The sequence below is a fragment of the Panthera onca genome, chromosome D3 (genome assembly GCF_046562875.1).
Source record: "Panthera onca isolate mPanOnc1 chromosome D3, mPanOnc1 haplotype 2, whole genome shotgun sequence".
Classification (NCBI taxonomy): domain Eukaryota; kingdom Metazoa; phylum Chordata; class Mammalia; order Carnivora; family Felidae; genus Panthera; species Panthera onca.
This window is the reverse complement of record NC_138350.1, coordinates 12,545,993-12,569,892: the sequence shown is the minus strand read 5'-3', so window position 1 is coordinate 12,569,892 and position 23,900 is coordinate 12,545,993. Positions and strand designations below refer to the sequence as shown.

The following is a 23,900-nucleotide window of genomic DNA, read 5'->3' as shown; positions in this document are numbered from 1 at the left end:
GAGCCTCCCAAAACACAGCGGCAAGAAGGTAAGACTTGGGCCCACCCAAAGGGGGTGGGAATAGATTCCTGCTTTACAAAAAAAAAAGTCACAGTTCTATAAATGAGGGGTGCCTGGGTGGCTCAGGTAAGCATCCGACTCTTGGGTTCGGCTCAGGTCATGACCTCATGGTTCGTGGGGCTCAAACCCCTGGGCTGAAAGCACAGAGCCGGCTTGGGAGTCTTTGTCTTTTCTTCTCTCTCTGCTCTCACTCTCTCAAATTTTTTTTAATGTTTATTTTTGAGAGAGACAGGGCATGAGTGGGGGAGGGGCCGAGAGAGGGCGACACAGAATCTGAAGCAGGCTCCAGGCTGTCAGCACAGAGACTGACGCAGGGCTCGGACTCGTGAGCCTAAGTCGGATGCCTCACAGACTGAGCCACCCAAGCGCCCCTCGAAATAAGTAAACTTAAAAACAATTCTTATGTAAAACTTCTGTAAATGAAAACACAGCCCCTGAAATTAAATTCATTAGATAGGCTGGAAGACTGTGTGGACTAGACGATAAATCTGAAAGATGACCTAGAATGGAGTGCACGTGAATAAAAAATGTGACCAACGGATTAGGAGACACAAATGATGGAAGGGGACAGTTCGGCCTGTGTCCAAAAGAAGTTCCAGACGGAGAAAACAAAGCATACTGCAAAGAGGCAATATTCGAATAGCGAGTGGCAGGCAGGTTTCTAGCATTCACGGGGTTAAAGGTGCCCGCTCCCTCTAGTCGCGGGCACTGTCATGCTGTTTGTGAAGCAGACTCGTTCACGACGGGGGCACTGGGTAGGCTGGGCGGTGGCCGCACAGGCACGCTGTTCCTGTTCAAACCGTGCCGTGTCTCACACGCGCTCCCGTACATAAACCTGGAGTTCAGAAGTCCGTACTCCTGGCACACGGGCGAGGGCCTGGAACCACCTCACACTCTCTGACTATGGCGCGCCCCGCGGGCCCCCCTCCCCGGCGCGGGGTCTGGACCCGAGATGCAGACAGCGTGGAGCAGACTTGGGAGACCAAGGTCTCCCTCCATCAGCATTTAGAGCCACTTGAGGCATCTGTGACAAAAGGTGGACCCCCTGGAAAAGGCAGGCTGGCAGCAGGCGACAGCTGCACCGCTCACCAACCGCAACGTGAAGGGGAAGATTCTAGCCCCGGTACTTGTCAGCGGATATCTGCTTAATAGGGGTCCATTTCACCGTGGTGATTTTCATAAAGAGCTCCTCTGTTGAATATTTATTCTCCATAATTTACAGTTTGGCTGTTAGGAAGACAAAGGCAAACACAAATTCGGTCCAGAAGTTCAAAGTTTGCCATCTGTTTTCCTATTGTATTTAGATACCAGCATGGATGGCTCCAAACAAAATAAACAAATACACCAAAAGATGCAGCATTTGCGTATTTTACATCACTAAGGAAAATAAGAACGGCCAAGACGACTTGAACCACTCCCCGCCCCCCCCCCCCCAGCAAAAAAGGAAGCGCAGGTATAGGACATCTCCCGGGAGAGGCATCCTCTGCATTCTTGTCGACAGACAGAAATGGCAGAGTCCGCGCGAGCCATTCACGTTCCCACGGGGAGAGCGGGGTCTGCCTCGAACGCCTGACGGAGCCACCCCGCCCTGAACCGCCTGCCTTGGCAAATTCAGCACTCCAACCAAAGACTTGATGCCGGGACACAGGTAGCACCACAAACGGGCACAACATAACGCCAAGACCACCGACGCCAGGGACAAAAAGCAGCCAACGGCAGATACTGTGAATTCCTATCCTGTGAGTATTTCATCAACTTCGCCCGTTGAAAAGAAAAATAATTGGTCCGAAAGCTGTAATTGTGTTATGTTTAGTATTCATGGTTGGGTTTGGAGGGCTGTTCCAACACTCCCTCGCTCCAGCCCCTCTCTAATGAAAATCACGCCGTAGGAGTCGGCTCTCGCCCGCCAATTAAAATAAAAGACACCAGAACCTTCCAAAGACTCCAGCAGAGGAGCATCCATCTGATGGGCAGGAAAACGTGCTGGAACGGGGAGGGAGGCCCACTCTGGTTGGTCCTGTGCTAAGAGCTCTGAATAACTTATTCTAACACTTACAGATGGAGCAAACACAACATTTACGCCCCGCTCCCCGCTCGCTCGCTGACAGCAGGGAGCAGGGCACCACAACTTCCTATTTGTCAGGGCCAGAAGTAAGCTCCGAGACTCTCTGGCTGGGGCGGGGGGGCTCGCTTCCCATTGGTTTGGATTAAATAGTCCTGTATGATAATAAGGCAAGCCGTATCTGATGGCAGAGATGAAGCCTATTCAGACTCTGGCTCAGCAGTTTCATTTAGAAGGACCTGACCTAAAGCTGGATTTCTATCCAGAAAATAGACGGGACAAATAAGAAACCTTTAAAATGGAAGTGTGTGTGTGTGTGTGTGTGTTTTATTTATATATATATATAATATATATATACATATGTATATATATATGTATATATAATTTTTTTTTTTTAAAGAAATCACAGGATTCTGTTTTGTCTCACTGAACTTGGGCTATTAGAGAGGACCTTACGTACAACCTTATCTGCCAAAATCAACAGCTCTGTCTATATACCACTGATGATGGCCTCTGGTGAACGATTCACTTGAAACAGCAACTGGAAGAACACGCAGTTTTAAAGTAGGACTAGCCAGTTTAATGATCCAACTCCAGGGTCGGCTCAGAGCTCTGTGTTAAAAGCTGTATGTCTCTGGGGTTTAGAGCCCTCCTTACGGTGTCCACGAAGAGCAGTAGGACCCGTGGAATGGTCACTCAACCTTTCTGGCCCTCGTTCCTCAGCTGGGCCAGCACTGGATGGCCCTGAAGAGCTCTGTGAGCAGTAATGGTGATATACGGGACGCCCAAATAATACGGCACAAGATCCCAAACCGGAAACATGGAAATATTTAGCTTACGTTAATGTCCTTGTAGATTTTAAATTTTAATCAGATGAGTACACTCGGAATAACCTATTTTATGGTCAGTTGATTTTCAACAATGGTACTGAGACAGTTCAATGGGGGAAAGAACAGTCTTTTCAACAGATGGTGCTGGGACACCAGGGCATCCACATGTGAGAGAATGAGGCCAGACTCCTATCTCACAACATACAAAAATCAACTCCAAATGCATTGGAGACCTTACTGTAGCAGCCCAAACTAGAAAACCTCTTTAGAGAAAACAGAAGAGTAAATCGTGGTGATCCTGGGCTAGGAAATGGCTTTTTCAATAGGACACCAACAGCACTGGTGACAGAAGAAAACAGATACACTGAACTTCACTCAAATTAAAAACGATTGTGTTTCGAAGGATGCCACTGAGAGAGTGAAGGGACAACCCACACATTAGGAGCAAATACTTACAAATCCTATCTAATAAAGGATTGGTATCTGTAATCTATGAAAGACTCTTACAACTCAATAAATAAAAAGACAACCCAGCTAAAAAATGGGCCAAGGATCTGAATGGACATTTATCCGATGAGGCCAAAAAGCAAATGAAAGGGTGTTCAACATCATCAGCCACCGGGAGAATGAAAATCAAAATCACAATGAGCTACCCCTCATACCCGTTACGCTGTAATTAGAGACCAGAGTAAGTACGGGCCAGGCGGTGGAGAAATCAGAACCATCACCCACTGCCAGTGGGGATGTGAAACGGCGCAGTCACTTTCAAAAAAAGCGTCTAAGTTCCCGAGATGGGTAAATGTTGAGTTACCATATAAGCCAGGAACTCCACTCCTAAGTATATATCCAAGAAAACTGAAAACATACGTCTACACAAAAATTTGTACCTGAATGACGACAGCAGTATTCATAATAGTCAGAAAGTGGAAATAACCCAGATGTTCATTAACTGATGAACGAATAATGTGGCATACTCACACAATGAATACTGTCTGTCCATAAAAAGGAATAAAGTAGTGATTCATGCTACAACACACGTTTATCTCGGAAATAACTATGCCAAGTGGAAGAAGCCAGTCACGACGGGTCACATTTTATAGGATTCCATTTATAGGAAATGTCCCAAACAGATGGGGATGATGGTGATGGTCGCACGACCTTGTGGATGTTACACTCAATTGTACAGTTTAAACTGGTGAGTTGTAGGCATGTGAATTTTATCTCAATAAAGCTGCTAAAAATTTAAATAATCTTGAGATTACAGGGAGAAAAAAGCAGTGGGAATTGTTGGTGCAGTGCTGTTGCCTTGACAACCCACTACCAACCTGACCTGGGCCCTCACCACCACATCCGATGTAGATCCTCCCTGCAGAGCACGGATGAGCTGCTCTGTTCCAGATCCCCGGTTTCATGGCGGGGAATGAGCAGGTCACCGATGAGAAGACTGAGAACAACAGACAGAACGGGAAGGGGCCTCATTCAACACAGCCCTTGACTGCCAACTATTTTATTGAAATCACTGAAGAGAAGATGGGAGTTCTGGTTCTGGCCAAGAGGAACTAAAGCCCATTACCACCTCTGTCTCCTGCTGAACTACAACCACAACCTCTGGATGCAACACAAAAACCAAATACCTGAAGCCTCTGGAGAGTCAACCCGAGACGCGGGGCTACGGAGGCCGTGGTCACGTGGGGGTCCTCTTGCTCACAGCCATGCCCCAGGCATGAGCTCCGAGAGCAGAGCGGTACGTGCAACAGGAGCTAAAGCTCCAAAAAAATCCCACCACCTTTCTGAAGAACCACGGAAAGGGGCCCCTGCAGTCCAAACAATGTGTGTGTTGTCGGGGGGGAAGTGCTTTGTGGGGATTTCTCCCTCTTTTCTCTGGTGCTTTGCCCCAAAGGCAGACTCTAGTCACAGGGTTGCACGGTGGTAGCAAAGCAGGCAGGTAAAACTCAGAGAAACCCCCTCTTCCGGTGAGAGGCCCAAGGGAAAGGAGCACCTAAAAGGCTGGAGAGTGCAGGGTTGAAGGGAGGAGGGCGCTAAAGGAAAGCCTCTTACACATCCATGAATCCCAGGCTCATCTCTGAGCTGCGCAGGTGAGATCCAAATCAGCAGAGCAAAGGCCGTGCGATCTCAACTAAGATTTAAACCGCTGCCATCTCCAGAGGAGCCGAATAGACATTTTTTCCTGAGGACAGAGGTGACCAACAGACACAGGACAAGATGCTCAACACCACTCATCATCAGGGAAATGCAAATCAAAACCACAATGAGATACGACCTCATGCCAGTTAGAATGGCTAGTATCGAAGAGAAATAACAAGGGGGGTGCCTGGGTGGCTCACTCGATTAAACACCTGACTCTTGATTTGGGGTCAGGTCACGATCTCATGGTTGTGAGATCGAGCCCCGCGTCGGGCTCTGTGCTGACAGCTCGGAGCCTGGAGCCTGCTTCGGATTCTGTTGTCCCCTCTCTCTCTGCCCCTCCCCCGCTCAATCCTCTGTCTCACCCTGTCTCAAAAATTAATACAAACATTAAAAAAAATATTCAAAATTCCATCACTGGTTATTTACCCAAAGAAAACAAAACCACTAATCTGAAAAGATGCATGGCATCCCCATGTTCACTGCAGCATTATTTACAAGAGCCAAGATTCGGAAGCAACTTAAGTGTCTGTTGGTGGATGGATAAAGACGTAGTGTGTATATACAATGGAACACTACTCAGCCACAAAAAACGAAGTCTCTCCTCCTACAACATGCATGGACCTAGAAGGTATTATACTACCTGAAATAAGTCAAAGAGAAAAAGACAAATACCATATGATGTCACAGATATGGAACCTAAAAAACAAAACGAGATCAAACCGAAAACAGAAACAGACTCATAAATACGGAGAATGAACTGATGGCTGCCAGAGCAAAGGGAGGTTGGGAGGATGAGCAAAACGGTGAAGGAGACTAAGAGGACACAGAATCCCAGTTATACAATAAATAAGTCACAGAGATGAAAAGTACAGCAAAGGGAATACAGTCCAGAATGTTATAAAAATATTGTATGGTAATAGATGGTAACTACCCTTATTCTGCTGATAACGGAGAGGTGGATAAAACGGCTGATCACCATGTTGTACATGTGAAACTAATATAACATTATATGTCAACCAATGTTTCAACTTAAAAAAGTAAAAGACCACTACCATCTCAGACTAACCCCTGGGGAGCTGGGTTGCATATGTGTGGGACAGAGCAAGAGCCGCATAAAAAAAAACCTTTGAAAATTGAGCGGACACTTGAATATCCACCCACAGGAGACAGAACTTCCAGTCTGAACTTAACCAGGACGGCTGCCTATTGAAAACAAAAATCTTAACATTCTCCAGAGGATTATACAATAGGATCCAAAGCAGACACAACGTAACACTCCAAATGTGCAGGATATAGTCCTGAATTACTTGACATACCCCCCACCCCACCCCTGCAAACACACACACACACACACCCAGGAAAATGTGACCCACTCTCATGGGAAAAAACAACCCAGACTTGGGGAATCATCAATGACTTTCAAAGCAGCTACTGTGACTATATCCCAAGGAGTAAAGGTAAAAATGGTAAGAGAGAATGATGTTCTGAACAGAGAAAGAGATCTAAGTGGAAATTTTGAACTAAAAATATCTGAAATAAAAAATTCACTGAAGGGGCTCAGTAGGAACATGGGGATGCCAGAGGAAAGAAGGCGGCCATGAACCTGAAATTAAATGGATACTTATGCAGTCTGAAGAACAGAAAGTTTGGGGAAGAAAATGAACATATAGCATCAGTGGCTGATGGACAGTATCTGAAGGTCTGACTTTGACCTCACTGGAGTCCCAGGAGGGGAGGGGATGAGCGCAGAAAAAAAATATCTGAAGAAGTAATGACCGAAAACTTTCTAAATTTTGTAGAAGACAAAAATTCACAGATTTAAATGCTCGGTGAACGCCAAACAGGTTAAACAACAACAACAACAACAAAGTGGCTTATTTCCTGCAGTCTTCCTCTTGGTAATCTATTCAAGCTTGTCATAAATGTTCTCATTCCCAGGCCATTAATTCATTTTTGCCTTCAGTGAACAAATACATAGTTTCATTTAATTAAAAATACCATTGATCGTAAGAAGCACCGTTACTTTGGGTAACATTTAAAAATGCTGCCAATTTCACGATGCCCTTGTAAACGGCAAGTCCTGATTTCACAGAGGTGAAAACGTAAAAAGAGAAGGGCATCTTAGAGTAAATACAAAGCTTTGTGTTGGGCACTCACTGAGCGCTAGACTGACACTCAGGGGGAACGTGAGTGTCGGTGGTACTCCGCTATTCCTCACTCTTCTTGCTTTACCAGGAAAGGACAAAGGGAGCATTCAGAAGAAGTCACTGATCTACAGTGTTAAAACTCTCGTGCAGAGCCACACCTCGCTCTGTCCCTGCTTTATAGCCCTTCTCTCCCAGCAGGGGAGAGGCAGAGGCATGATCCAACCAGAGCTGTTTCCAGGCAATCATTCTCTTCAACTTCATCAGACTCTAACCTGCTTCTTGTGGACAGGGTGACAGGCTAGGTGAGCTTTTTCTGTGTGTGTGTGTGTGTGTGTGTGTGTGTGTGTGTGTGTGTTTAATGCTTATTTCTGAAGGAGAGAGCATGAGCAGGAAAGGCAGAGAGAGAGGGAGATAGAGAATCAGATGCAGGCTCTAGGCTGTCAGCATGGAGCCCAATGCGGGGCTCGAACACACAAACTGAGAGATCATGACCTGAGCTGAAGTTGGACGCTTAACCAACTGAGCCACCCAGGTGCCCTGCTATTTTTTCCTTTTTAATTTCAGCCTATCAGTCCCCCCTGCTTCCCACCCCTCCCCCAAGCTCCTTACAAAATTCTACCCATGTTTGCTGATTTCCTTATGTTAATGAAAAATTATTTTTGTCCTAACCTGGGACAGTTTCATGTATCTTTACAGTCCACTACACTCTTAGGTTGTTGATAGAGTGTGAAGAGAGTGCAGTAGGATTAAGTTTAAATATAAAAAAGGAGGTTCCAGGCTTTTACAAGTGCATTGACCATTATAGTGGCAGCCAGAACTACATATAGTTCTCTTCATAGTATTTGACCCCTTTCTGCCTCTGTTGAAATGAAACATAAGCTGTATGAGCCTGGGTGTGCATTTCTAGTGAGATCCTACCCATAGCTCATTAAGCCTTTGGGGAAACACACGCACGCACGACTTCCCTCTACCGATCTGAAAGCCTACATTCTTTATTCTTTTCTTTTTCCAGACATAATTTTTTAACACCCGTGTTTCAAGTTCTTTGTGCTTACACTGCTTTTCTGCTTCACAGAGAATGACCTCCTATATCATGGTCACCAGCAGAGTGGTCAAACAGCTGGCATGCAGTTGTAGGACTGCCCTGATGAAATGCCACCTTGCACACCGCCTCCTGAACGCCAAACCACTAGTCTGTTCCTTTCACCCCACAGAGACAGGGGATTAAGAAACAAACAAAAAACATAACATTCGTTTCCTAATAAAACAGGCTTAACATGGTCAAATCAGCACTTGACAATGACCAGAGAGGGGTGCCTGGGCGGCTCAGTCGGTTGGGCGTCCGACTTTGGCTCAGGTCATGATCTCGCGGTTCGTGCGTTTGAGCCCCACGTTGGGCTCCGTGCTGAGCCTGGAGACTGCTTCGGATTCTGTGTCTCGCTCCCTCCCTCCCTCCCTCTCTCTGCCTCTCCCCTGCTTGTGCTCTTTCAAAAATAAACATTAAAAAAAATTTTAAAGAAAGAAAGAAAGGGGAAGGAAGGAAGGGAGGGAGGGAGGGAGGGAGGGAGGGAGGGAGGGAGGAAGGAAACGACCAGGAAGGAAGGAAGGAAACGACCAGAGAGCCATTTTACACAGGGCCTTTAGCCCCTCAGACAGCCTTGCTCCAGGGGAAAAATTCAGCTTTACAGAGTCTGAAGTCTGTAGGTCTCCTAACTGGACAAGGATCCTGTTCAGCCAACAAGGGTCAGGAAAACCTGGCTTTAACTGCCCTGCAACCGACTAGACTAAGTTAGGCAGAAGGGAGCCGTCTCTTCTCTGGAACACTACCGTGCTGTCCTGTGAGCCGAGCTGTAGCTGAACACCTACCTAAATGCTCACGCTGTAAACAAACTCTGAAGCATAAGCTACAATCCGAAACCCTTCCATTTGGACGCCCGCAGGAGCCCTCTGCATTTGCTCTCCTGGAAAGCGGTTAGTAGCTACTAAGTCCCTGGAGGGAGATCCTATCAGATAAGCCTGGAGCCTTTGTACAGCTCAGTCTACAAACTCAAACATGGGAGTAGAACTACAAACTGATTGGTTTCTTTTGCTGTGCCTCACGCGGGGCCGCTTATCAAGCCTGGTTTTGTTTTGAAATAGAAAAATGGGACCTACACTGAGGAGTTCAATTCTCGAGCTCAGAAATCATCAGCCATTTTAGGAAGCCTTGAGAAAAAAATTTTCTTTCGATAGAGCACACTCACATAATCTGTTTGCTCTAGGGGAAAGGGGTAGCAGAGGGGTGAAGGTCAGGAGTTGAAAATATTATTTGACATGATAATTATTTTTGCAAGCTGCTGCAGCGGTGCGGGTGCGGCCGAGGCCTGGGACTTGGCACGCAGGAGCGCCCGCCTCGCGATCCGATCCCCCCCACCGAGCAGCCCACCACCTGCAGCCCGGGGCCGGGCCTGGGGAAGGGGGAGGGGGGCGCCGGCAGACCCTGGCCTCTAGCCACGCTACCTCTCTTCGGGGCACCGGATCAGACAAGGCAGATAACCAGCCAAAAAAAGAGAAAAGAAAAAAAAAGACAAGGAAAAGAAAAGACAAGGGGGAGAGGGAATGGGCAGAGAAAAAGACCTAAAATTTGGACTCAGAGGGTCTTTTCAAACACTTTAATCCTTTCGTGCTGATGGTTCCTGGAGCGTCGTGGCTGGCACTGGACCCTGTACCAGGAAAATCCGACTCCCTAAGCCAAAGCGTTAAAGAGAAGACTGCTAATCAGCTAAAGAGAAACTGGAATCTGTTCCCATCAAGTCCCTTTCTCCCCCCATCACCAGAGGGACACCATAGCGTTCTGAAATACACTCTTGACATCATTTGGCAGGCAACCCTATTCTGTTGAACATGATTCAGCCCTTAGGTTATTGTTTTTAATATCAGAAAGTGAGCTTTTAAATGCCAAACAAATTTTGCAGCAGGGGAACAAAAGATACTCCAAGTGGTCTCACTGGACCTTCTACCAACTGTGTCCACCAAATGGCTGAAAAGACCACCTTCCCGGAGCGTGTCAGAAATGAGGCGGAGACCCAGCTCTGTCCAACTATTACCTAATGCAAGACTTTGTTCTCCACGTTCACAGGGGCGGTATTTAAGGATCAGGGCTGAGCTGAGGCGGGCGAGGCTGTGGAGCGAGCACGCAGCGGTGTGAGCAGCAGAGGGACTGAGCGAGAACAGTGGGGCCGAGCCGAGGGGCAAAGCCTCGGCAGGAGCTCCCGTGGCTACGGGACGCGGCTCCTCACTCAGACTTACCTCCTGTCCATGTTGCCACTGACCATGAGGTTGGGGGGGCTGTCTCTGAGGTTGACGCAAGTGAAATCCCCGAGCGCGTTACCCAGCTTCGAGAGGCAGCGCTCCGCCTCCAGGCTGTACACCAGGATCTGGGAAGGAAGGAAGACGCGTGGGTTTGCAGCTGCACACAGGAGGCCTACGTGCAACACTTCTCACTGCAGCCTTGCCCAGGGCAGGGCCATTATTACTCCCCAGCTCCTTCTATAAGGGACATGAGCTGCCGCTTAATGTCCTTACCTTTTCCAAGGAGTGACAGTGTAGGGATATGGCTATTGGAATGACAAAAGGACACGCAAAAGAAAATAAAAGAACATCCCAAGAATTCCTCAGGCCAAGGTGCAAAATCCTAGGACACAAAAGAAAATGCCAAATGGGGATATGAGGCATCCCAATTTCCTAAGCCAGAAAAAGCAGCATAGAAAACAAGGGTCACTGACTGCTGAGAAGCTGCTTTCTGATTTTCTGATGTCTGCAGATGAGCCAGCCTGTGTTCTCTTTATTTTTCCCCTCTCTCTGTGGATATCCCGGAAGGTAAAAACAACACTACAAGTATCCGGGAAGATGGACACTTAATCACTACATGACCAGTGATTCCTTTAGATTAAACTGCAAACCAAAACACAAAGCCTTGTTCCCAAACATTAAAAAAACATTTTTTTATTGATATAATTGGTATAATCATATTGGTATAATGAACATTCCCAAACATTTCTCTCTTCGGCCACTCTCAACTTGCTAATTTTAGGAGGCTCTGTTCTATAAGGTATAGAGGCAGATAAGGTATCCTTGATCACTAGACAATGTATTCATCATATCTGAACATTTCTGTGCTATCTCTCCAGCAAAAAGAAAAAAAAAAGAGGATTTATGAGGAATCTTTCTAAAGAATATTTAAGTCTTTTACTAAAAAAAAAAACCTTAGTGGGGCGCCTGGGTGGCGCAGTCGGTTAAGCGTCCGACTTCAGCCAGGTCACGATCTCGCGGTCCGTGAGTTCGAGCCCCGCGTCAGGCTCTGGGCTGATGGCTCGGAGCCTGGAGCCTGTTTCCGATTCTGTGTCTCCCTCTCTCTCTGCCCCTCCCCCGTTCATGCTCTGTCTCTCTCTGTCCCAAAAATAAATAAAAAAACGTTGAAAAAAAAAAATTTAAAAAAAAAAAAAAAAAACCTTAGTAATTCAGTGAATTAACATGAAATGCTTGCTATGCATTATTCACTGTTGTTAATACTGAAGATACACCCTTGCCCAAATTCACAGTTCAAAAGCCTCCTCGTTCACCCACACTCACACACACACACCCTCCCTGAACATGCATTCTATTCTGTTGGTCATGTGGTTAAATTTATTGAACTCAGAAGTTTTAATGTTAATATTTTGTAGATAGACTCTCCTCCCTTCTCACACACATGAAAATGAAATGTGCTATCTTTCTCTTCTCAACCTATACGATTACCAATTATCAGGATACAGATTCTTATTTCAGCACTGAGAGGTTGTGGGTCTCCACCTTGAAAACCACGATCTCTTCATCAACACACACTTCTAATAAGTGAACCTTTGGAAATGCTTCACAGTTTAAAAAAAAAAAAAGACTAATATTAATTAACTATTGTGAGCAGCACCTGAAAGAGGCTGAAAGGAAAGAGGCAATTTCAAAATTTAAACCGCCTTCCTAATCACAAAGACTACAGAGAGCAAGCTAAATTTTATTTTTATTTTCACGCAGTTGAAAGTAAGTTTGAGAAAATTCCAACAATTTTAAATGAAAACAATTTCAACAATTCTAAAATATCCAAAAGAATTTCTTCTTCCAAGTAATATTGATTAGAAGTAATCAAATCTATCTATAGTGAGTAACCTAAAAGTTGCATAAAATCCATTCCTGGAAGGATAAAAACAATTCAAACAGCAACCTCATGGTCTCTCATAATTTCCACACTTCTGTATCATAATAGAGCTTTCAGTAGAGTTGTTAGATTCAATTTCTTTTTGTTTTTATAATAGTTCCACTTCCATTGTAGGAAGGTAGGCCTTAAAAGTGCAAAGGTCCGTGGTAAACCTAAGAAGTAAAATCTGGTATTGAGTTCATCTTTACTTTTTCTAGTTCATTTTTGACAAGTGGATAGGTCATCTCTGAGTGACACAGGGAACTCTGATCCCTCTCCGGAAAGACTGCAAATTCATCATAAAGGCATCAAAGTTCATAGCGAAGAGTCAAGTATTTTCTGAAATGTTTAATAATTCAATGAATCAGAATATCCAAAGAGTACCTTTACCATTAGGGTTAGTTAAAGACCACAGAGATTAGAAAACACATTACCCATCTCCGAGGCGGTTCTTTCCATGTTAAAAGTCCCTTAACGACCTTTACCATTTCTCCCTCCCTTGCTCGCTCCCTCCCACGCTCTCTCTCTTTTAATAAGGTTGAGCAAATGGGACTTCATTTTATCTGATTGCCACAGACTAGTGAGATTAATTATTCATGCTCACACTCCCCCTCTTGTTAAGACCATGCATTAGACTAATTTTTCTCTTTATTGCCCTAGTTGGGTGAGTCTCAACCCATGGCCACTTGACTCCCTCTCAGAGGTGTATGGATATGCTAGAAAGAAGGAAAATACTACCCAGAGCTAAAATCTTGGAGAAAATGTTCTGCATTCATGTGACCGCCAAATCAATAGATGCTGCTGGGGATTTTTCCTTTTAAGTACCAAGTGAATGTTGCAGAAGAGCCTACATAGTGATTACAGAGCAAATTTTTATTTTAAGAATTATCTACAATGACCAACAGCTATTTTGCAGAGGTAACTATAGGATGTGCGGTGTTACAGTCGCAGGACACTGGGTGGCCCTCCCTGCTCTTTGGCTTCCAGGCAGATCGAGAGGGCACCGGATGGAAGCAAACACCATAGACAAAGAACTTCAGCAGAAAGTTTTTTTCTGTGTTTTTTCCTCTTCGTAAAAACCTTAAAGTATCTTCATAAATCCTAGTCTTAGAATCCAAACTTTAAATTCTGTCAGCTATTCAGATGTCTTTGAAATTCTTTCTTAAAAAAAATTGTTTTCTGATTTCAAACGTAATAGATCTTGTAACAAATTCTAACACAACAGAATTAAATCAGGAGCGGTAACCTTCTGTAGGTCAATCTCAGAAATAACTACACTTCAGCAGTTCGGTGTATATACCGCTAGACTTTTTCTGACACAGGTCTGCCTTGCCTTTCTACATGTGCGTGTGCGTGTGTGCGTGTGTGTGTGTGTGTGTGTGTGTAAAACTGTTTTTTCCCTGAATGGGATTATTGTTTTATAACTTGTTTTTCCTACTTAAACAACAGGAGAGTCCTTTCTTCATTAGTATCTATAGGTAAATCTTGTTCTTTTTAATGCCTGCATAGAATTTCTTATGGATGTGTAATTTCGTATTGATGGCTATTTGGGCTGTTAATAAATTTTTAGACCAAATAACGTACTTCGTTACTGCAACAAATATTATCAATCATCTTCTTTGCAGTCGGTACTGGAATGAACAGGGACGGTGGGTGACACGTGGAGGCCTCAGCCTGCTGCCAGCTGCAACAAGCCGCCTCTTCACCAGCTGGTGCACGGCCACCGGCTGTCCTGCTCCTCGATATGTGGGACCCGCCTCTCTGAGGAGACCCACCTTACAGCCACGTCCTGGCATCTGGTGTTTTAATGGCAGGGGCGGCAGGGTAGAATCAGGAAGTGGGGGGCGGCCACGGGGCCAGCAGCTGGGATACCCCGGTGTGACCCGGAACACTCAGTGTGCCCAGGACTGGCCTTCCAACCAAAGCGTGAAGGCAAGAGCTGACCAACGGCTATCGTCCCTGCAGTGGGCGAGGCCCTTCACCCACCTAGTAAGAAGTGAATATCGCACGGCAGAGGTTTCCTAAGTGTGGGCACGCTGTTACCTTCATCATGAAACAGCACCCAGTTGCATACAGGAATCACCACGAAGAGATTACAGAGCCTCGCGGTCCCCGACTTTTGGTCACACACTGATGAATGAAGAAAGGAACTCCGTCTGTGTTTAGATTTTAGACTTACCAAAACAGTAAGTCCTCCTCATACACTTCTGTCAAAGGCATCACTCCAACACCCACCTGAGCAGCTGGCTGGCCTCCACAGGACCGCAGCACTGCCTCTCCCAAAAAGTGAGGAGTGGTCAGAAGCCTTCCTTAGGAGACAGCGGCATTTTCAAAAGCATGGTGAATTAAAGATCACTTGTCTGCTGCGTGGGGGAGGGACAGAGAGAGAGGGAGACAGAGGATCCAAAGTGCGCTCCGGGCTGACAGAGAGCCCGACATGGGGCTTGATTCCACAAACTGTGAGATCACAACCCGAGCCGAAGTCAGATGCTTAACTGGCTGAGCCGCCCAGGCACCCCCTCTGCTGCTATTTTAAAAAAGGGAAGAGACAAGGAGAGCGGAAGGTTGGCAGATGCTAGGCTGAGAGGGTCCAAGATAAAAGGCATGGGGGTGGGTATTTGAAATCTTTGGAGATGACAGTCTACCTACTTTTCTCTATTGATTCCCTAATAACCCGCCCCCACCACTACCACACATACTTGGCTCTTCTGAGGGGAGAAAGTCATGGTAAGAAGCCAGATTCTAGGGCATAAAGCAAACAGTCCTCACGTCCTCTCCTCTTCCACCCCAAGGAAGCTTATTTTGTGCTCTCTCTGTGCCTTTGGCAGAGTTCATCTCCTCTCGTCGGTAATGAGGGTATTTACTGTCTACACGCTTCAGCTGCTGTTTACGAGGTGCCGTCTCGAACGGCACGTCAGCTTCTTTCTCTCAGACCCGTGGTTCTCAAACACCGGAAACTGGTTCGGCCAGGCCGGCTGAGGCCGTGCTACCAAGTGCCATGCCGCATGCCATAAAACACTGCCTCGGACTCAGACCCTAAGTTCCTTAGGGAAGAAATCCTATCATTCATTCCTGCAGCACTGATCAAGGGCCCAGCATGTGCTTGGAGATGAACTGACTGGTACATCGGCAAATCTGGTAACCACAGTCTGGTTCACGACAAATACGCAGATACACCTTTTTTTGCTTGACGCGTTCCCCCATTTCTGGATGCCTAATCCCGCTATTGGCTTATACAAAGAATTACTTCATTCTACTCAAAACAGAAGGAGGTTCCACAGATCCCTCTCCAGACCATCCAGATTCTAGAGCACTCCAACTGTAGCCAGGCTAAGGTTTTCTCTGACAGCGCAGCAGACTAGAATATGGGGAAAACCCTCCTGTTTACAAACACTGAAAATGCTGCATAAGATTCAGTCTATTAAATATTCCTCAAACATTCTGTTTAACTCCTGACAAATCAGAGAAATTCGGAGGAGCCAAAAACGAAGAGGGCGCTAAAACCAGAAAAGGAAGGGGCGCTCATGTCAGGGGCTGCTCTGAGGATATCTGCCAATGTCAGGAGCCCGGGAGCCTGGGGAGATAGGAGGCACGGTTTCTGGCCAGCACCAAGTGGAAACACCAGAACCGAGGTGTCTGCCTATTGCTGGGGCCCTCGTACGGACGGGTACGCTCAGTAAAAATCAGACCAGTGGAGAAGCCTATCCATTGGCAAATAGAGCCTCTCTGGAAACTCGTGTCTGCCTCAGGTTCAGCTCAGTGTGGAAACTGTTTGCCCCGGGTCTGCCCTCACCCAGGTTCACAGTTTAAATTTATACTACCTGTAAGGCCCAAAGCACCTGGGTGGCTCAGTCAGTCAAGTGTCCAACTCTTTGATTTCAACTCAGGTCATGATCTCTCATTGGCGGGATAGAGGCCCCCCCCCCCCCCCCCCCCCATAGGGCTCTGTGCTGACAGTCTGGAGCCTGCTTGGGATTCTCTCTCCCTTTCTCAAAAATAAATAAATAGACATTTAAACTACTTGCAAGGCCCCAAAGCCCCCTGGCCTGGTAACTGAAGTATTTTCAGGTTGGTAACATGTCTCCTGGTAGCTGGCAGGGTCTTCTCAGGAGGAAGATCCTCTCAACCCAGGCCCCTTAGGAAACCTACAAATTGCTTTCCTTTTCTCCGCCATTGTGGTGTGGGCAGTTGACGGTCGTCTCCGTGTCTTCTCACAAGACTTCCCGGGTCAAGCAATTCAGGGCCAAGGAACAAAAGCAGAATCATCCTATTCCCCAGTGGATTCCGATGAAAACCGGTAATAAAATCAGGTACAACTCCAAGAGGAGACACTGGAGAAGAACCAAGCTCCGTCTATAAGCGATCGCACACGAGATGGCACACACATTAATGCTGCGTGAGGCCCCATGTCCCTCCCCTATCACTCTGTAGACATCCCTACTACCTGAACAATAGACCTGTTTTACCGGGGAAATGATTTTTGTCTGTTACTATGGCTCTGCACCAGTAGGTTGGCTCAGTAAGAAATATGTGAGACCTTTTGATTGGAAAAAAACAAAGAACAAAAGGAAACCTACAAATCAAGATCAGCCAAATACAGCTCATAAAAAAAAAATCCCAAGGCGGGGTTGGGCAGGGGGGAGAAAGAGAGGGAAAGAAACCACAAGAGACTCTTAAGGACAGAGAACAAACTGAGGGTTGATGGAGGAGGTGGGTGGGGGATGGGCTAGATGGGCATTAAGGAGGCACTTGTGATGGGCACTGGGTGTTGTATCTAAGTGATGGATCACTGAATTATCCTGAAACCAATATTAGTATGTTAACTAAAATTTAAATTAAAAGTAAAAATAAATAAATAGATAGATATTTATGAGGCTCAAAAAAAAATCCCAACTACAGAAAGGAACAACTCATCAAAAATGAGAGGTAGAAAACAAACTGATTAGACTTCCAAGGATATCAGATGTTTATTAGATAAAACAAAAAAACGTATGCTGAAAATGTTTATAGAAATAAAATGGTGAGGAGTCAAAAGCATCAAAGAAGCCTCTGCAAAAACAAAACAAACAGAATTTCTAGAAATTACAAAGGCAACGGACGAGCTAGAGAATTCAAGTCCAAGGAATTCCATGAACTGGAGACAGATTTGAAGACGTCACCTAGAATGCAACACAGAGAGGCAGAGATGGAAAATGTGAGTGAGCAGCGCACAGCCCCGAGGAGAGGACAAGCTGGTCCAACACACATCTGCCCTGAGTTCCAGAGAGGAAGAACAGACAGGATGAGGGAGAGGAAAATTTCCACAATGGCTGAGAATGTTCTACAACTGGAAGGAGGAAGCACAAGAGATCCGATGGGAAAAATAAAAGTGCAGGCACACCTAGAGACATCAGAGAGAAACCACAGGAAAGTAAGACTGGGAGGAGGAAGAGGCCTGAGCACAATGACCGTGAGACTGACAGCCAAGCTCTCAGTGGACCCAATGGAGTCCAAACCAATCGTCTCTCCAAAGGGCTGAGTGTAGAGGACTGTCAACCCACAGTTATAAAGGACCAGCAAAACTACCTTAGACTGAGGCCAAAAAAAAAGAGGTTCTTGGGGAAAAATACAGAGAACTCCTGCGCCTAGGAGACCCTCACTAAAGGAACTTCTGAAGAGTATATTTTTGGAAGGTGGAAAATCATTCCAGAAAAAAGGTCTGAGGTGCTGGAAGGAACGCTGAGCAAAGATTCAGGTAAATGTGCTTAAAAGTACGCAAATACCTATTATCCACAATAACACTGCCGATCTGGGTTAAATAAGTAGTTCAAACTGCACGTGGTCCTTATTCCAAACAGACAAGTGCCACGGGTCAGGGCACTGCACCACGGCCACAAAGATGCCGGCTGCCCAAGGGGACCCTCTGGCACTATGGTGTGGAGTGGACAGGTACTTCCTGGAGACCTGTGCTGTGTTTGGCACCATGGGAGGGACTGAACGCGGATCTGATGAAAGAATGAGTGAGTGCTACACATCTCGGCCTGTGTCTATCGATCCCGGGCCCACGGCACACCGGCCTACAGTAGAGATCCGCTCCGTGCATACAAATGAACACATTAAGTCCGTTGGCTTTTCCACTCATGGCAACGTATTTAGCTGTTTCATAAGTGGGAGGTACAGTTCGTTCAGTACGGCTCTTGAGGTACAAAACTAGTAATGCCCATTTAAAACAATACAAAAGGTACAAGAGAAAAAGACTTCTCAGTCTTTGGGGTAGAATTTACTCATGTAAATGACCCAAGCTGCTGTCCTGACCCAACATAAATATGGCCTGCAAAAACGTGGTTAAAATTTCACTACAAAACAATGCAGGGCCAGCATATACTCACATGCAAAGCTAAGTCAACAGCCTCTATAAATTCACAGATGAGCTAAGATTAAAAAAAAAAAAAAAACAAAAAAAAAACGAGGAGGAAGACAGACAATTGGGGAGGGAGGAGGGACCTAGTGAGAAAAGAGTAAATCATACACAAAACAGCCAATAAAAAAATAAAAAAGCAGTTAATATACATGAATAATGGATGTCTGATTTAAAAGCAGTTTACTCCGATATGATGTAATTTTTGACAATCAGCCAGAGAGACTATTTTGTAAGTCCTTGCCAGAGAGAAGTCAGAGCGTGAGGCTTGGTAACACAGCGGATCTGTGAACATGTGCAAAATGACTTTCACCACCAGCCCAAAGGTGACTGTCTGTTGGCAAACAGAAAGTTGCCTCTCAGGTGCACTTAGCAGCAGCAACAGCAAGACGTGAAGCTTGAAGAAACGGACCCCCGACACGAGCGCAGGCCCCCGAAACGTGGCACCCCCTCCACGGTCTCCATGACATGCTCCTGGCACGGGCCACGCTCACATGCAGCACAAAGGGAGCAGCAGCCTGGGCTGCTTTCATGTTGAAGTTTTAATTGGAGTGACAAGCCCACGAGGCCAAGATATTTCAGAGATGGGACCGTGTTGCTGAGAGTCGCCAGGCGCTGGGTGGGCAAGGCCCGTGTGCGCTCCCCACCAGCACGTGCCAATGCACCTGCAACCCCCGCTGTTCCAGGACTGGACCCTGCCTGGGAAGGCACTGCCAATCACCGTGGTCTGTGCCAAACGCAGGGGCTCTGTGGCGCGGGCAGATGTCTACAAAGGACCAGAGCGAGGCCGAACCAACACCTATTATGACCTAAACCCGAAAGCAACCCAGAGAGCAAGAGTAAGCTCGGGTGAAAACGCAGGCAGATGTAACCCACATCTCTCTCTCTCAGCCCTGCGTTCATAGATGCTGGAAATGAGAAAGGCAGGTCTACTTTGTGGAGTGAGCAGAATACAGCTCCCTGCTTTGCTTCAGGGCTCTCTCTAGACAATCTCTGTCCTAGTGCTAGAATAAAGAACAGAGAGGTGGCCACAAAGAACCGGATAAGGGGCACATAAAATCAACAGGAAATGTTCCTTGTCAGAGCATTCAGCCCAGTGAAGAGATTACACTGGTTATACAAACGTCTAACCGAAAGCTGAAAATCCTCCCGTCCTCCTGTTATGTCCCAACACGCCTCATGGTAACAAAGAGCACAGCCAGTTTCAAAGCCCTTCACAAATATTAGCCACATGTAACTGATCATAGCCCCCACGAGAAAGAAAGTTATTACATCTCTCTCACATAGGGAAGAAAAGGGAGGCTGCAGACTCTGAAATGAATTCTTCAAAATGATAGGCAACTGAGACGTTATTTTTTCAATAGGAAGATTACAAGTGAGACGATCATCACGTGAAGGTATCTGTAAGCCTACGGACTCCACATCGCTCCTGAAGTTCAGGCTATCACACTGGCTCGGTTCTCAATTTTCCTTTGACGAGCCTGGAGACTTCTCGTTTGGCCCCAGGCTAGACTTGACAAAGGCTTTGAAGGGGGCAGACAGGAAGAGTGGGGCTAAAATCAGATCACAGGACCAGGACGGCCGACGGAGGAGGCCAGCAATCGCAGTGAACAATCGGCCTTTGGCGTAGGGCAGACAGTCCACCCCGCCAGTGCGGTTCACGACTGCACCCACACGCATGAGCTTAGACGTGTTCTGTACATAAGGGATGCTATACATAGCAGCTGTCGATAATAATTCTGATATTCCTTTCATATAAGTCCTTTCAGAATATTCCACGTGATTCTCACAGCCACCAAGAGGAAAACAGACAAATACTACTGCTACGTTTCATACGTGAAGAAACTAAGGCCTAGAAATGCTTGAATAGCTTGCCCCAATTACACAGGTGACGACAGTAGCCAAGGACACGGCAGGCAGAGCCCATCCTGTCCCATCCCTACATCAGTGTCTGCCACCATATCACAATGCCTTTCTGGATTCCAAGAAAAATGGTGAACAATGGCTGACGCTCACAGCGTTCTCTCAGGTGCAAAAGCCCACCGTGACGCAGTCTCTCACCCGATCCCCACAATCCCATATGGTGGGTATTATGCCTTTACACCCTGTACACACGCGGAAGCGGAGGTGTGGAGGGGTCAAAGCATCTACACAGTGACGAGGTTTGGGGACCAGGATTCAAACCTGGGTGGCGGGCCTCCAAGCCGATGCTCTTTAAACCTCTGCCCCAGGATGCACAAGAGTACGGCCCCCGGACGAGTGGCATCATAGCCCTCGCTAGACATGCAGATTCTCGTATTCTCCCACCCCAGACCCCCCGACTCAGAAGCCTTGGGGTAGGGTGCAGAGGTCCATATATTTCTGTGTCCCCTGGCACCTGAGAACCCCTGCACTAACCTATACTGCCTCCCAAGCCAAAAATGAGTCTCCACCAGGACAGAAGTGTTACTCAACTATAAATGCTCACTTCCTACCTCCCAGCTGATGCCAATCTGGTTAAGAATCGTGCTGGGCAGCGACAGTACCAAAACGTGAGATTTACACCCACGTGCCACACAAGTCAGAGAAGAAGGGTATGCACTGAGAGTCAGACATCAGTAAGGCTCCTTCTGGCAAGTGGGACTCTGGACGGACCTTCCCTGAAAGGACGTGGGGAGACCGGAGGGGAAGAGGGAACGCTACCGCTAGTCAGTAACATGGCGTATTCTGGATCGAGTTGGCCTGGCTGGAGCAAGGGGCTCGTTCTGGAGGTGTGGGATGCAGGACGGAAACCCGACCCCCCCAGGTCTTGAGGGCCAGGCTGAAGGCCAGCACCAGGGCCTTACCCACAGTCCTCAGCACGCAGCCCTCACTCTGGTAAAACCAGACAGGGACCATGAGGAGGTAGGCTGACAGGTGGTATAAGAGGCAGTGGTGGGGAGAGGGCAGAGACAAGGGAGGGGGGCCTGGGGAGCAATTACTTTCATGTCATTTTTGTGAACATGAGACAAGAGTTCACACCCCAAGGAAACACTGCAGGGCAATGGGGCCACCCAGGGGAGTAGATGGAGCCTCAGCCAGAGGTCCTAACCTAGAAAGGATCTGGATATTGAATTTGGTCCAGATCCAGCCAGTCGGTCCCTTATCAATGGACGTTTCTGGAGCAGGAGAGCTGAGCAGAGGCTGGGGCCCATGCCCCAGCAGACCTACTTTCTGCCTGCTGAACAGTTCAGAAGATTTCTGGCCTCGGGTTTTTTTTCTTTTTTCTTTTCTCTTCCTTCCTTCCTTCCTTCCTTCCTTCCTTCCTTCCTTCCTTCCTTCCTTCCTTCCTTTGAAACAAATAGTTACCATCTTATAATTCTGTAGGTTGGAAACCTACTGTGGGTCTCACTGGCTAACATCCAGGTGTCAGCTAGCTATGTTCCGTGCTGAAGCCTAGGGAAGAATCCGTTTCCTTGCCTTTTCCAGCTTCTAGAAGCTGCCCACATTCCCTGGCTCTTAGATCCCTTCCCTCCGTCTCAACCGGGGGTCGGGACCTTCTCATGTGACATTACTCTGACCTCCTCTCCTGCCTCCCTCTTCCACTTTTAAGGACCCTTGCGATTACACTCGGTTCCTTCCACCAGATAATCCAGAACAATCTCCCTATTTTAAGGTCAAGAGATTGGCAACCTTACTTCCATCTACAGCCTTCATTCCCCTCTGTCATGTAACCTAACCTATTCACAGGTTCCAATAACTGTGGACGTTTGGTGAGGGGGGCACTCTTTTGGATTCCTGGCCTCATTTGAACACACTGTAAACCTCATAACTCATCTCAAATTCCTTAATGTGGAATACGATCAAACTTGGACTAAGCTAGAGTTTTCCTTTACCCTGCAAATTAGTAACACACAGAGAGAATGCTTAGAAGAATAACTTTGTGTCCATTAGGACTCATCTGCAACTCAATAATTTATCATTATTAACCCACTCTAACATGACGCCTTGTAGGAGACTGAAGAGCTGAGTGAATGAATAAATCATATTCCATCTATGGAATGAATAAAAAGCAAAGTTCTCTAACTTGTAATATTTTGTGAGGCTAGTCCAAGCTGCTATGCGTACTCGAAAACAGTAAAATGTCGTGTTTTGAAATTCCACTCACACAGGTCATCTGTGTGCCTTCTTTTTCCTACTCTTTGCCAAGCTACCCATCAGTTTCAAGCGTGTGTGTGTGTGTGTGTGTGTGTGTCAAAAGCATGAAGCCTATTCTACGGTGTTATTGCTTTTACTTCTAGGGCAAAGACAAACATTTCCAATAGCCACCCCTTGATCTTTATTAACTTAAAAAACAAGCTAATTTTTAACCTTAACAAAACCTAGTTGTTGCTTGGGCTATATTTACTTTAAGCCTGATGTGTCACAAAGTAACCAAAGCCATAACTATTTGTGAGGTGAAACAAACACAAAGGTCAACTCCAAGTTCACGCTCTTCCATGGGTGCAGAATGGTAAACCAGGACGGAAATTCCATGTAAATGATCAGGAAAGCCATTAGAAAAATCAGGCCCTGTTAATAGATCTGTAGATCTTCTTTGGATAGGTGAAGGGGATTAAGAGGTACAAACTTCCAGTTGTAAGTTATGGGAGAAACACAGCACAGGAAATGTAGTAATACTGTAAAAACACTGTATGCGGACAGACAGAATAACCGAATGTACAGACCTGTTAAATCACTATGTGGAACACCCGAAACTAATACGACACTGCATGTCGGCTATATCTCAGTTAAAAAAGAGAGAGAGAAAATTAGGCCCTAAATAAAACTCTAAGCTAATTCAAGGGGCAAAAGAGAAGAAAGGCAACGATGATTATATACATCTTGTAATCTTGCTTAGAACTTCAAGAATGCTGGTCAATGTTTTTAAAACTTCCAAAATGATACAAATGTCACTGGTGTACAAAAATCATGCAAATGTGAGCAAAGACAAAGATGTGCGAGACACGGCGCCAGCCCTCCAGCCCTCTCCGATAAGGCTTTTGACACAAAGGGACTCGGCATTCACATTAACTGACTCCAGTAGTTC

General features: G+C 46.4%; 2 protein-coding genes across 3 annotated transcripts in view; one reads left to right on the top strand and one right to left on the bottom strand.

The window, feature by feature from the left end:
* Positions 1–23,900, bottom strand: part of FBXW8 (F-box and WD repeat domain containing 8) — a 123,774-nt gene that overhangs the window by 7,141 nt on the left and 92,733 nt on the right. For both annotated transcript variants that reach the window (XM_060612409.3, XM_060612408.3), the window contains exon 8: positions 10,536–10,663. In XM_060612409.3, coding sequence (XP_060468392.1) covers positions 10,536–10,663 — 128 coding nt within the window. The remainder of the gene's footprint in view (positions 1–10,535; positions 10,664–23,900) is intronic.
* LOC132665041 (large ribosomal subunit protein eL39-like) lies at positions 13,351–16,815 on the top strand. Its single transcript, XM_060611823.3, has 2 exons — positions 13,351–13,374; positions 16,597–16,815. Exons 1-2 carry the CDS (start codon positions 13,351–13,353, stop codon positions 16,813–16,815), a joined length of 243 nt encoding a protein of 80 aa, XP_060467806.3.